Below are 14,208 nucleotides of genomic sequence, written 5' to 3'. Positions count from 1 at the left end.
GGCAGCTTCCGATGTTCCTATGACATAGATCATGGGTCCCCAGCCGCTGGGCTAGGTGGACCAAGGGTCTGACTTGGCATAAGGCAGCTTCTGATGTTCCTGTGATGCACAGGGAACGTTCCTTTTGATTCTCCATGATTCACGTGTGCAAACAGTCCTTCACTGCTGACACTAGAGCTGGGGTTGGGCCAGAATGGTGCAGTCCACGCTATGGTGTGCCGCAAGTGGTATTTACAGAGCAAACAGTTGCGGATGACTGCTGTTTGCATTTCCCCCCTGCTCCCCATGCAAGATTTGGGTCTGCAGAAGCGTTATGGGGGAGAAGGGCTTATTTACGGTATTGCCTTTCCTTCCTCTCTTTCCCCAGCGGCCACCAGCCCTCTCACCGCCTTCTTTGCTCTCCTGCGCAGCATCCTTGTGGCTGCCCTCCTGTATGGCTTCTGCCTTGGAGCCATCAAGGTATCTTGGTTTTGGGGTTGGCGGGGATGACCAGGCGACTCTCGGGGTGGAGGAAACTTAAGATGAGTTTTAGGATTTATTCCCAGGGGTGGCAGATCATGCACCTGTTGTCAGGAGAAGGCAGATCTGTATCTGCAGAGTGATTTGCAGTAGGTTGGGAAGGGTTTCTGACTCCCAGCTGTTTAACAATAGCAACAAATGAAAAAGGCTCCTCCATCCCAAATGAGGCCACCGAAAAGAATGGTTGTGTGGGAAAACTAGGAATGGGTCTGTGAATAAAAGAACTGAGTTCATTCATTCATTTCATTGATATCCCGCCATTTTTCCTCCTTAAGAAACCCAAGGTGGCGTACATAATCCTCTCCATTTTATCCTCACAACAACAACTCTGTGAGATGGGTTGGGCTGAGGGTCAGTGACTGGCCAAAGTCACCCAGTGAGCTTCCATGGCCGAGTGAAGACTTGAACCCAGATCTCCCAACTCCCAGTCCAACACTCTAGCCACTACGCCACACTGACTCTCTGAGTTTAGTTCTGGTACTGAGTTTACATGTTTAAATTATTTTTATAAATTTTTCAATGATACAAATTACATATAACAAGCATCCATAGTGACAAAAAACAGAAACAAAAGGGAAGAAAGAGAGAGAGAGAGAGAGAGAGAGAGGAAAACAAAACCACAAAAACTCTAACGTATACACAAGATACTTCTCACTATCTGTTACAACATTAAATAATGGTTTATATCAGGGATCATTGCCATTTAGCCTATATAATAAAAATACCAAGTCTTAAAAATCTATTAATGCTGTATTTACTACTTCCTTGATAACAGATCTGTCAATATGTCTTTCCAGTACTTCAGTTGATGTTCTGGAGGATTATATAGGGAGTTTTCTGTATTTATAAATCAAATAAAGGGAAACCAAGTTATTTCAAAATTGTCCATATCTCTTTTTCCTTTTTCATATTTTAATCTACTTGTCAGTTTTTCTAATAAAAGACCATTTAAATTTTTCCATCATTAAGCAGTTTCGGATCTAGCTGCAGCAAGGAGGAATCCAATCTGTATGTCTTAATTGATCATTTTGTCCAGAGAATATAGGCAGTAATAACAGGTTACACTTAAACTGTTTAAATGTGCTGCATTTACATTTAACCTTTTAAATTCTCATGATAATTTTATGAGCACACCAAGTCAAACATAATTCACTTTAGGCTCCTTAAAGTAACAAAGTGGCTTTACATCTGGAAAGAGTACTAAAAAGAAAGAAGCACCGCATATTTTTCAGTTTCCTCTAAAATCTCTGCCCAGCCCACCCTGCCCCAGAAAACCCGTGGATTTGTCAGTGGCTTTGAAAGTTTGAGAATTTTTATCTCTGTAGAGGGGAGTGGTACTCCAACAGTATCTGTGGGGCACCAGGTCACCTACCTCTGAGACAGTCTTTTGCAACTGGGGCACGTTGAGCTTTGGGGTAAAGAGATGGAGCGGCGTGCCCTTTGGCAGCCCCTTGGCAGCCCGTTGGCAGCCCGTTGGGTAGCCTGTGTGGCCTGCCTATCGCTCAGTTTGCTTGTCTGATTAGGCTTTAACAGGACCAGGTGTAGATCTGAGCCGATTTTCCTTGTTTTCCACCTGCCTTCCAGGCACCGTGGGGTGACCAGCACGTGCCCGTCCTCTTCTCCGTCTTCTGTGGCCTCCTTGTGGCTCTCTCATACCACCTCAGCCGCCAGAGCAGCGACCCCACCGTTCTCTGGTCTGTATCCCACCCCTGCTCACGGCAGTCAGGAGCTTGGAGGTTGTCCGCGCATCTGGGTTGCGGGAAAGGTTGTCCCAGAGAGGAAGGCCAAGATCTCTTCTCGATCGTCCCAGAGTACAGGACACGGAATAAAGGGCTCAAGTGACAGGAAGCCAGATTTCGGCTGAACATCAGGAAAAACGTCCTGACTGTTAGAGCAATATGACAATGGAACCAATTATCTGGGGAGGTGGTGGGCTGTCCCACACTGGAGGCATTCAAGACGAGGCTGGACAGCCACCTGTCAGGGATGCTCTGACTTGGATTCCTGCATTGAGCAGGGGGTTGGACTCGATGGTCTTATAGGCCCCTTCCAACCCTACTATTCTATGATTGTATGGGGGTGGATGGTCAGAGCAACGTTTGCCTTGAGACTGGCGTCTCCAGCATTGTATCCGTGGGCACCAGTGTGCCTGCAGAGACCTCTCTTTTGTGTCTGCCAGGCTTCCTGTCCCTCTTGATTTCTTTCTTTCTTATTTATTTATTTATTTATTTAATTGGGAGCCTGGGCATGCTGCAAAGCAAAGCGCTGCCCTCCAGGACATCTTTATTTGGATTTAAAAAGTGTCTTTGAGTTTTGGAGCTTAGAAACCACCTCTCCCTTATAGTTAGGTTCTTGGGAGAGTTATTTTTCTTTTAGTCTCACCAGTTTGTCTTCTTGGAAATGAGCGGTCTGTGACTGTCGGTGCCTACTATGGCAGCCATTTTATGAATAGGCAAGCCCCCCATGGGAAGCCATTTTGCAAGAGTGCCCATGACACTCACTCAAAATTCTTAACCTGTTCACCAACCCGAAAAAGATTTGGAGACGCAGCTCCTAAGAGCTGGTGCAGGGAAGGTGTGTCGTCTGGTGCTGGGACAGGGGAGGTTTGTTGGTCTGACACAGGCAGAGAAAGGAGACTGCTGGGGTTTCACCAACCTGGGTTCCCCTCTCCTCTTCTAGGTCTTTGATACGAACCAAGCTCTTCCCCGAGTTTGAAAACCGCAACGTGGAAAGCCCCGTGGTTGGAATTAAGGACCCGTTGCCTGAGAAGTTGCGCAGTTCGCTGGTGAGGGGGTAGAAAAGCCTGGGAAAGGGGGTGGAGTGGGAGGTGAGGAGCTTGCCCTGAACAGAAGGCTTTGGCCTCTGGCATAGATGCACGGTTTACAGGCTGAGTGCTGGTGCGATCGAAGGCTGAAGAGGGCCATACACTGAAATACCAGTGTAAGGAGGATCACCAATGAGAGGAAAGTTGAAGGGGTTTTACAGGAAAGGGAGGAACTATAAAGTGAGGGTGCTCATTTGTGTCTCAGGTGCAAGGGAGCAGGCTGTCTTTGGGGCGAGGGAAATGTCTGCATGAAAAGTCCCAGCCCCTCACTTTCTCCCCCTCCCCCCTTTGTCTCTTCCTTGCCCCCAACACAGCGGGAGATCCTCCATTCAGACCTGGTCATGTGTTTGGTCATCGCTGTCCTGACCTTTGCGATCAGCGCCAGCACAGTCTTCATCGCCCTCGAGGTACCGTGGGAAGAGGGGTGTAAAATAAATACTGTACTTTGAATCTCTGCATTGCTGCTAGGTTTTATTCTGGCTGTACTTTTATACTGTAGTTTTAAGCTCCCATATTTTATATTGCTGTTGCACCTTTTAATTTTTGTGAACTGCCCAGAGAGCTTCGGTTGTGGGGCGGCATAGACATGAAATCAATCTATCTATCAATGGTGGTGTGGAGTGGCAGGTGGCCTTTTGGGGATGTGGGGCAGTGCCCCCCAGGCGCATGTGTGCTGCCTTGCATGGGGAACTCTGTGCCTGTTAGGATTGTTGGGGCTCTGGCATCCCAAAGCCTGAGACTCAAGACCCTGAGCTTGGTGAGGTCACGGGGTTTCCAGCTCTCGCAAGTCAAAAAATCGGGTGCTTGGGTTGGGCCTGGGAGCATGGCTCAGCAGTTAAGGCAGGGGCGGTTAAGGCAGGAGCATGGCTCAGCAGTTAAGGCAGGGGCGGTTAAGGCAGGAGCATGGCTCAACAGTTAAGGCAGGGGCGGTTAAGGCAGGAGCATGGCTCAGCAGTTAAGGCAGGGGCATGGCTCAGCAGTTAAGGCAGGGGCGGTTAAGGCAGGGGCATGGCTCAGCAGTTAAGGCAGGGGCGGGCTACTTGTGGCCCTCCAAAGGTTGTGGCCCTCCAAAGGTTGTGGCCTACAACTCCTATGATCCCTCACATTCAAGTTGAGTCATGACTAACTTTCCACATTGATTTCAATGGAACCTAAGTGCAAGTAACTTAGTCTGGATCCAGCTCATATTTTTCTATCCTCAATTCATACTTTAGAATTGAAGGATTCCTGACTGCCCTCTAGCAGTAGGCCAGTTGTTCCCAAGCACAACTCTTTCACTCTGCAAAGCCCAATCTTCTTGGTTTTCCAGGTAACTAGAGGCAATGAAGTAGGGAAGAAGATGGTAAGAATGCAAACAACCAGAAAGGAAATCTGGCTGTGCTGGCCAGGGCTGATGGGAGTTGTAGGCCAAAACATCTGGAGGGACACGAGTGGCCCATCCTGAGTTAAGGGGTAGAGCTAGAGATGTGAGGGCCCAGTGGGGGAGGGAACACATTTGTCTGTCTTTTTGGAGAAATTTGGAAACTTCTCATGATGAGTGAGATACTTTTGAAAGCAGTTTCCCCATCTCCACATGCTTCTCTGCCCAGCGCATTAGCCATAGTGTGTCCACTGCTCTTGTGCAAATGCTTATTTCTGTAAGTGTTGGTGCTTCATGCGTAATACTGACCACATGCAAATAGGGATGTACAGAGTGTAAAATCCATTCCGGCTGTGTTTTGTGGATTGTCAGGTGCCTTCCGTTCCGTCGTCCGCCCATAGTCAGACTCGGATTTTTTGTTTGTTTCTGGATTTGTGCAAATGCAGACGTGTGAAAATGTGCAAATTCCCCCAAATGTGCATCTTTCGCTGTTTAGCCTATGGGGGAAATGCGCATTTTTTGCCAGTTTTCTTAATTTTGCTTGTTTTTCTATGACGAAATTTGCACAACATTTGGGAAAGTTAGAAAACCAGTCCGCAAGTCCACGGAATCCACCTGACGGGGGAAAGCCGGTCCGCTGTGGAAACTGCGGGTCAGACTCATGAAAATCAGAACTGATTTGGTTCTGTTGCGCATTTCTCCGACATCCCTACACGCGGACATGCCTCAGCTTGTCTAGCCCCTGCACACTTTGAAAAAGCCTTGGGGCCTTGAGATTTACCTTGTCCATGTGTGAGAATGAGCCGCAAAGCCTGAGACATGGCACCATTATGCGCGTCGGGACGTGCCGAGTGGTAGTCTTGAGTGTGGCGAGATCCCATCAGCCGTGTCTGTCCCACAGTTGCAGAGCTTGTGCAGGTGCTCCCCCCACCTCCCAAACCGCCCATCTCTCATTCTTCCATTCTCAGTCTGTTCTAGGTTATGTGCTCTATGCCTTGGCGGGACTGGTGGGCTTTGTCACGCACTATGTGCTGCCCCAGCTACGGAAGCAGCTGCCCTGGTTCTGCCTCTCGCAGCCGGTGCTGAAGCCACAAGAATACAGCCAGTTTGAAGTGCGCAGTAAGTGCGGGGGGCGTCTGTGTCGGAGAGGGAGAGAGAACGCATGTGCCTTAGCAGGAGACCCTCGAGGCCTGGATCTCCGGATGTTTGAGACTTCCAAGTCCCAGCATTCCTGGCTGTTGGCCATGCTGGCAGAGGCCTCTGGGAGTTGAAGTCCAAAACGTCTGGAGATCTCTACCTTCTGCCCACCCCTGCTCTAGCTCACCCTTCTCCCAACCGGGGGCTCTCCGGATGTGTTGCACTACAGCTCCCGTCACCCCAGCCAGCATGGGAATTGTAGTCCAACACATCTGGAAGGCACCCGGTGTGGAAAGGCTGCTCTTGGGGCCAGGCCATGTTTTGAGGGCCCCCTACTCCCAGCTTAGCCCTGGGGTGTGTGGGGAAGAGCAGGCCTCCGTGCAAGTACAGGGATGCTTTCGCACATCTGGGCTTGCACATCGGGGAGCAGGCCAGCTTGAGCCACAGACTTCCTCTGTTCTCGTGGGGCGTCACCCCCTTTAGGCAGAGAGGCTGCTGTCGCAGGGCCCACAGCTCAGCGGTGGAGCGCAAACGTCACATGCAAAAGGTCCTGTGTTCAATCCCACGTTTATCTCCAGTTCACAGGACTAGGAAAAGCTTTTGTTTCTCTAAGAGACCTTGGAGAGCAGCTCCCAATCAAAGAGCACAGGACAGGACTTGATGGACCGCTAGTCTTTTAAAAATTATTATTCTAACTAGTTTTATGTGATTTTTTTTCTCTTCTCTCTTACAAAATATGAATAAAATAGTTGGAGGGAGTTAGGACAGAATTGGAACACATTCAAAGACACATGTAAGCTCTCACTGAAACTCAAGCACGCATATCCGTGTCTGATAACCAAGTATCCAATCACGGGTCTGTAATGAGCTGCACGTTCAGATATAGAAAGGGCAGAGAGGTCTTCTGTCCATTGAAGCATCGACGGGGTGGACTTGGATTTCCAGTTTCGAAGCAGACGTGTTTTTGCGACCATGAGCGCTCTCCAAATCCACTCTCCTTGGCCGTCTGATAGGCTGAGCCACCAGCCTCGAATTAGCGGCTTCATGAGGTTTGTTAGATGAGCTGATGCCACAGCCAGCCCCCCTTTCCTTTACCTGCTCGACGTTCCCAGGTGCGGCCCAGCTGATGTGGTTCGAGAAGCTCTATGCCTGGCTGCAGTGCGTGGAGAAGTACTTCATCTACCCCGCGGTGGTGCTCAACGCCCTCACCATCGACGCCCACTCAGTCAGCGCCCCGCGGCAGGACAAGTTCTGCATCTAGTAGGTGCCGTCCCTGCCCCGCCCTCCGGGGCTGCAATCCCCTGGCGGGAGGGGGTGCTGTGGGGAGCTGCTTCTCTCTTAAAGTGACCGTCTGGAAAGGTGCGTGAGGGAGTGTGCTGTTCCCTGGCGCGGAATGGTTTGCACCAGGCAAAGATTTGATGCCTCAGTCTCTCTAAATCAGCCTTCCCCAACTGGGTGCCCCCCAGATGTGTGGGGTGACAGCTCGTCAGTGTGGTGTAGCCCAGGTAAGAGTGCTGGACTGGGGAGACCCGGGTTCAAATCCCCGCTCGGCCCTGGAGCTCCCTGAGTGACTGTGGGGCCAGTCACTGACTCTCCGTGTAACCTGCCTCGCAGGGTTGTTGTGAGAATGAAAACGGAAAGGAGGAGGGCCATGCAAGCCATGGTCCTCGCAAGAGAAAAATGGCCAGATACAAACGTAATAATAAGTAATAAGCAAGCTCCCAGCTGACCCTGCCAACCTGGCCAACGGTCAGGAGTTGTGGGAGTTACGGTCTCAAACATCAGCATTTGTCGTTTGGTTCCTTGAAGTGGCCTACGGCTAGCGGGAGTGGCGAATGCGCTCCTCAGAAAAATGTTCTATAAAGCTTTTGCATGAGCTACTTGTGTTCTTCAATCAGGGAAATTGGCGGCCCCAAAATGCATTTCATGGAATCCTAGTGTTGAGGGGACCTCAAAGGTCATGTAGTTCAGCCACTGCCAGTGCAGGAAACCCACTACTACAACAGCCCTGAAAGGTGGGCCTTCTAGCCTCTGTCAGTGGTGCAGTTAGGTAATTTTAGACCCCCTCTTTATATTGTAATATGTATTATTTCCAAATATAGTATGCCAGCCTTGATGCCTTTGGAATGTGCGCACACACACACACCCTCTTTCTGCTTGGGGGGCCCTGGACATAAGAACATCAGAAGAGCCCTGCTGGATCAGACCCAGGGTCCCTCTAGTGCAGCATTCTGTTCACACGGTGGCAAAACCAGCGGTCAACCAGAACCCATAAGCAGGGCACGAGCGCAACAGCACCCTCCCACCCATGTTCCCTTCTGCCCAAAGTCCTTTCCTGACAGCACCACTGGCCCCTGCTTAACGATCTCTAACAAGGGAAAGCCCGCCATCTGAAGATCAAGTGCATTGGCTGTTGCCTGCAGGAAACTTACAAAAGTTTGGGTTCCCTTGATATGGCGATGGGGCGGGAGGGAGATGCCTTGCTGACCTGTCCTGCTCTTTTTTTCTCCCCCTCCGCGATCCCAGTTGTCGGGCCCTTCTCATCACCGTTGCAGGCATGAAACTTCTTCGCTGCTCCTTCTGCTGCCCTCCACAGCAGTACGTCACGCTGGGCTTCACCGTCCTCTTCTTCCAGTTTGACTATAAGCAGTACTCCGAGGGCTTCCTCACGGACTACTTCATCATGTCTATCCTCTTCAGCAAGGTGCGTGCCGGCCTGCACCTTCCGTTCCTGGCAGGATGGGAGCCCTGCCCTGGTGGGAGTTGCAGCTTCATGTGGGGGGTGGGTGGGTGAGGAACTAGGCTAATATTCACAGTGAGTCCATCTGACCTGGTAGATTGAGAACGGCTCCTCTTTCCTGACAGCAAACTCAGTTGTCCTGGTGTAGATCCGTATGTAACCAAATTGACACCAGCTACATCAGGGGAGGGCAACCTCCGACCCACAGGCCTATTGTGGCCTGCTGAGGTTGCCCATCCGGCTTGAGTTCCCTCTGCGGGCCCCTCCCCAAGCTCTTCCTCCTGGTCTGGAGCTACTGGGGGCTTTGTGAGGAGGCAGGGAGAGAAATCCCTTATCACCGATGTGTGATGGAGGTCAAGCGGTGCACAGAGGAATCTACTTGTTATTTCTGATCACCAGTTGGAGATAACAAGGTGGTTGGGAGAGTGGCAGCTGCACAGTCGTCTGCTGCTTACAGGACCTCCTGCAAGCGCTGGACGAGTGGGCTTTGCCTGCCCTGTGTCCTCTGACCTCATTCATAAGAACGTCAGCAGTGCCGTGCTGGATCAGACCAAGGGTCCATCCAGTCCAGCATTCTGTTCACACAGCGGCTGCCCGGCTGCCCACAGGAAACCCACCCGCAGGACAGGAGTGCAACAGCACCCTCCCACCCATGTTCCCCAGGAACTGGTGTGTGTAGGCCTCCTGCCTCTGATACTGGAAGTCGCATTAGCCATCATCAGGACTAGTAGCCATTGATAGCCTTCTCCTCCAGGAATTTGTCTAACCCCCTTTGAAAGCCGTGCAAATTGGTGGCCGTCACTTTCTTCCATCATGGAACCTCACCGTCGGGCTTCAGACCACGTCCCAGGCAATAACCCTGTATCGGGTAGCGTGGGATGCTGCACATCCTGTAGAGCAAAGATGGATCTAGGCCTGGGGTGCAGAACCTCAGACCTGGGGGCCAGATCTGGCTCTTGGGGGCTCAGTTCAGCCCTCCAGCTTTCCCCAGGTGTGACTTGAGAGGGCTACATGTCTCACGTCAGTTGTGAAGCGTACAAGTAACATTTCCTCTCTCCCTGCTCAACCGCCATTTCCTGCTCTACAACGGCTTCTACGTTCCCGATAGTTACAGCAACAACAAAACCACCAGCCCTGATTTTAAAAAAATTACTATACCCCAACTCTGAGCAGGTGGTATTTTGCCTTTTAAACCCACTTCAGCCATAGCACCAACAGGACTCGGGGAATAAAATGGAGTTTGCTTCTGGTCCCCTGATGCCCTCATCAGCTGCCACTGTCTGGCTGGTCCTTTGGGCCCCCCTGGGCTGTAAGGCGCTGGATTTTGGTCCCAAGGTCTGACCCTAGCGGCACCAGTGCGCTTCCCCCCCCCCCATGTCATCCCCTGGCTCGTTTTGCTGTGTGAGTAAACCATCTCTCTTCCTTCTCTTTCCCTCTCCTCTCCCTCCGCTTCCCAGCTGTGGGATCTCTTGTACAAGCTGCGGTTCGTGCTCACCTACATCGCCCCCTGGCAGATTACGTGGGGCTCGGCGTTCCACGCCTTCGCTCAGCCTTTTGCTGTGCCTCGTATCCTTTTTGCGTTGCGATGACCTGAGCGGTGGACATGGTTGAGTTTTTCCTAGTGGCGAACGGTGTGGAGTAAACGGGAAGACATGACTCCCCCGGCCCACTTCTCTTCTCCCCTCCACAACAGAAGTCCGCCCAGAGAACGCTGGTTATTGGGCAGATTAAAATCATTGTTATCATTATCATCAGTATTAATATTATTGATGATGATAATGAGGTTATTATCATCGATAATAATAACAGTAATAACAGCAACAACAACAATACAAGAGCGATCCATTGGAACGGGACGGACTTACCGGTCTGCACCATTAACCTGTGGAATTCATTGTTGGAGAAAGGTTTCAGAGGGCCCTTGGGCGAGACCCCCTCCATGGTCCCCTCCCTCCGTGAGTCCACCTTCTTGCTGCCATGGTCCCCAGCTGCTCTTGTTCCTCCTCCTCCTCTTCCTCATCGAGGCCGCCGCTTGCTTGCTTGCTTGGCAGGCAGAGAGCCGGGGGCAAGCAGGCCATGGCATCCCGTGCTCCTCCTTCCCAACACCTCCGTTGTCTGGGCTGGAGCGAGAGGCAGGGGAACCAGCAGCTTGCAAGCGGGGAGAGGAGGAGCAAGTCCGGGGGGCTCTTGCCAGTGGGAGTTGCAGGAGTTTTTCTGTCTAAACATGCATAGGATTGTGCCCTTAAGCTCCAGTAGGCTGGCTTTTTGCCCCACCCCCTTTGCCTCTGGCCCCGCCCACCACTGGGATGCGGCCCCCCCAGAGCTTCTCCAAAATGGACTCCGGGCCCTTGGGCTGAAAGTGGGTTCCCCACCCTGCTCCATGACATCCAGGCTGAAATACAGTTCAGAGATCTTGGCAGCGGAGGTGTCTCACCTGGCTAGGTGGTCTGCAGCTGGCTCCCCTCGAAAGCAGGCTGGTAGCGGCGAGAGGGAAACTTGAGGGTGCTGGGTTTGCTCTTGTGTTTTCGAAATCGGTGCTGGCGCTTCCTTGACCACCCGCTGCCCAGACTCGGCCATGCTGTTTGTCCAGGCCGTTCTCTCCGCTCTGTTCTCCACCCCTCTCAACCCGCTGCTGGGCAGTGCCGTCTTCATCATGTCCTACGCCCGCCCGGTCAAGTTTTGGGAGCGCGACTACAAGTAAGTGAGGTGCCTGTTTGAAGGAGGCTCCTGAACCCAAGTCCCTGGCCGAGGCGCTGATCTGCTTCTGCCCCAGAGTTGGGCTTTCTGTGGCTTCGGGGTGCTGGCTATGACTTTGGAGTGCTTTTGGGGTCCTGGCTGTGGCTTCGGTGCTTTCGAGTACTGGCTGTGGCTTCGGAGTGCTTTTGGGCTGCTGGTTATTGCTTCGAGCTGCTGCTTTATGGTTCTGGGGTGCTTTGGGGTACCAGTTATGGCTTCAGGGTGCTTTTGTGGTGCTGGCTATGGCTTTGGGGTGCTTCGAGGTGCTTCCTGTGGCTTCGGAGGGCTGGTTTCTTGGTCCCTGACCAAGATGCTGAGCCACTTCTGCCCTGGAGCTGGGCTTTCTATAGCTTTGGGTGCGCATACACGTTTGCCGGTCTAATCTGTCTTTTTCCTTTTCCCCAGCACCAAGAGAGTGGACCATTCCAACACCCGGCTGGCCACCCAGCTTGACCGCAACCCAGGTGTGTTTCCAGGTGGTGCCCACCATCGGAGAGCTTTCCAGGGCAGCAGGGGAGAGGCAGGCCCTGTAGCCCAGCTCCCCGCCCCAAAAGCAAGACTCTTGCCCTTCTGCTCATAAAGACATGCTCTCTAGGTCAGAGTGTGCGACAGTGAAGCAGGAAGCTGGTACACTGTGTTAAAAGGACCTCGGAGATTGAATACCCCAGGGTAGTCATAAGTTGGCTTGGAAACTTCTCCCGGCATGAACCGACCCGTACGCTATGCTCAGCATCTAAGGCCCTCCTCTGAGGGAGGCTTGGAGGGTAGCAACAAGGGAGAGGGCCTTCTCGGTGGTGCCCCCCCCCCCCGATTATGGCATAATCTCCCCAACGAGGCCCACCTGGTGCCAACATCGTTATCTTTTTGGTGCCAGGTTAAAGTGCCCTCTTCTCTCAGGCATTTGGCAGCGTATGATGAGTTTTTAATCAGGTCCTGGATTGCTTTGGTTGAGTGTTTAAAACTTGTTTCTTAGATATTTGTTGTCTGTGCATGTGCTGTCTGCTTATGTGTTTTTGTGCAAATGGTTTTGCACTTCGTATAATGCATTCTTAATGTTTTTTAATTTCTGTGAACTGCCCAGAGAACTTCGGCTATGGGGCCGTATAGAAATATAAGAAATGAAATGAAAAATTAAACCATCTTAGACCAAGTCGAACCGTTTGTCCCTCTAGAGCCCAGAACTGCCTGCTCTGACTGGAAGTAGCACTCCAGGATCTCAGGCAAGAAGGGTCTTTCCTAACTCCATTTGAACTGGAGATGCCGGGGATAGGACCTGGGTCCTTCTCCATGCAAAGCAGGGGCTCTACCAGTGAGCTGTGGTCCTTCCCCTGGAACATAGAAACTGTCTACACTGACTGGCAATGAATTGGCATTGTTGTAGATCACAAGCTGAATATGAGCCAACAATATGATGTGGCTGCAAAAAAGGCAAATGCTATTTGGGGCTGCATTAATAGAAGCATAGCTTCCAAATCCCGGGAAGTACTAGTTCCCCTCTACTCAGCACTGGTTAGGCCTACATCTAACTATACTGTACTGTACTGTACTGTGTCCAGTTCTGGGTACCACGTTTTAAGAAGGATGCAGACAAACTGGAGAGGGTTCAGAGGAGGGCAACGAAGATGATCAGGGGACTGGAAACAAAGCCCTGTGAGGAGAGACTGAAAGAACTGGGCATGTTTATCCTTGAGAAGAGGAGACTGAGGGGAGAGAGGATAGCGCTCTTCAAGGACGTGAAAGGTTGTCACAAAGAGGAAGGCCAGGATCTCTTCTTAATCATCCCAGAGTGCAGAACACGGAAGAATGGGCTCCAGTTACAGGAAGCCAGATTCTGGCTGAACATCAGGAGAAACTTCCTGACTGTTAAGAGTACCACAATGGAACCAACTACCTAGGGAGGTGGCGGGCTCTCCCCCACTGGAGGCATTCAAGATGAGGCTGGACAGCCATCTGTCAGGGATGCTCTGACTTGGATTCCTGCACTGAGCAGGGGGTTGGACTTGATGGCCTTGTAGGCCTCCTCCAACCCTGCTATTCTATGATTCTATGAATCTCCATGGTCTCAGGGTTGCTGCCTCCACCACTGCTCCTTGCTTCTGCTTCATTTCTGCATGTGCGGATGTGTTTTGTCTGTCCAGGCGCCGATGACAACAATCTGAACTCCATCTTCTACGAGCACCTGACGCGCTCGCTGCAGCACACGCTCTGCGGGGACCTGCTGCTGGGGCGCTGGGGCAACTACACCACGGGGGATTGTTTCATCCTGGCCTCGGACTACCTGAACGCCCTGGTGCACCTCATCGAGATCGGCAACGGCTTGGTCACCTTCCAGCTGCGGGGCCTCGAGTTTCGTGGTGAGTGGGTAGCCCAGGATTGTCGGCACGGACTGGCAGCAGCGGCTCCCCGGGGTTTCAGGCAGGAGGTTTTCCCAGCCCCATCTGGAGACACCGGGGATCAAACCTGGGACTGTCTGTATGCCAAGCAGGGGCTATACCACTGAGCCATGATCCCTCTCTTGAACGTACGAAGCTGCCTTAGATCAAATCAGGCAACACCTCAACCTGGCCCGGTATTGTCCACACTGACTGGCAGCAGTTCTTCAGTAAAAACAAAAAAAAGGGGGGGGGGCTTTCCCCATTTTCAGCTACCTCTCCCTTCTAACTGGGGGTGCCAGGGGTTGAACCTGGGACCATCTCCATCCATGGCATGCGCTGTACCGCTGAGCTACGGCCCTTCCCCTAAAGGTAAAGTAGGATTTCAGTCCTTTTGGTTCTAAATAAAGGCCTGATTTAGATAAGAACATGGGAAGGTGCATCAGACATTTGGTCCATCTACGTCAGTCAGCGGCTCTCCAGGGTTTCAGACAGGAGTTTTCCTCCCAGCTCTACTCGG

General features: G+C 51.8%; 1 protein-coding gene across 3 annotated transcripts in view; it reads left to right on the top strand.

Moving 5' to 3' along the window:
• PCNX3 (pecanex 3) overlaps positions 1-14,208 on the top strand; it is a 61,690-nt gene that overhangs the window by 29,783 nt on the left and 17,699 nt on the right. For all 3 annotated transcript variants that reach the window (XM_084823454.1, XM_084823452.1, XM_084823453.1), the window contains exons 17-27: positions 368-459; positions 2,104-2,213; positions 3,199-3,304; positions 3,658-3,750; positions 5,672-5,822; positions 6,953-7,100; positions 8,367-8,544; positions 10,038-10,146; positions 11,148-11,277; positions 11,722-11,780; positions 13,455-13,670. In XM_084823454.1, coding sequence (XP_084679580.1) covers positions 368-459; positions 2,104-2,213; positions 3,199-3,304; positions 3,658-3,750; positions 5,672-5,822; positions 6,953-7,100; positions 8,367-8,544; positions 10,038-10,146; positions 11,148-11,277; positions 11,722-11,780; positions 13,455-13,670 — 1,392 coding nt within the window. The remainder of the gene's footprint in view (positions 1-367; positions 460-2,103; positions 2,214-3,198; positions 3,305-3,657; positions 3,751-5,671; positions 5,823-6,952; positions 7,101-8,366; positions 8,545-10,037; positions 10,147-11,147; positions 11,278-11,721; positions 11,781-13,454; positions 13,671-14,208) is intronic.

Source organism: Heloderma suspectum, chromosome 17, assembly GCF_057233095.1.
Source record: "Heloderma suspectum isolate Gila_16-S chromosome 17, 16-S_ref, whole genome shotgun sequence".
Classification (NCBI taxonomy): Eukaryota; Metazoa; Chordata; class Lepidosauria; order Squamata; family Helodermatidae; genus Heloderma; species Heloderma suspectum.
The sequence above is the reverse complement of the archived record's forward strand: the minus strand, read 5'-3'. Positions and strand labels throughout refer to the sequence as shown.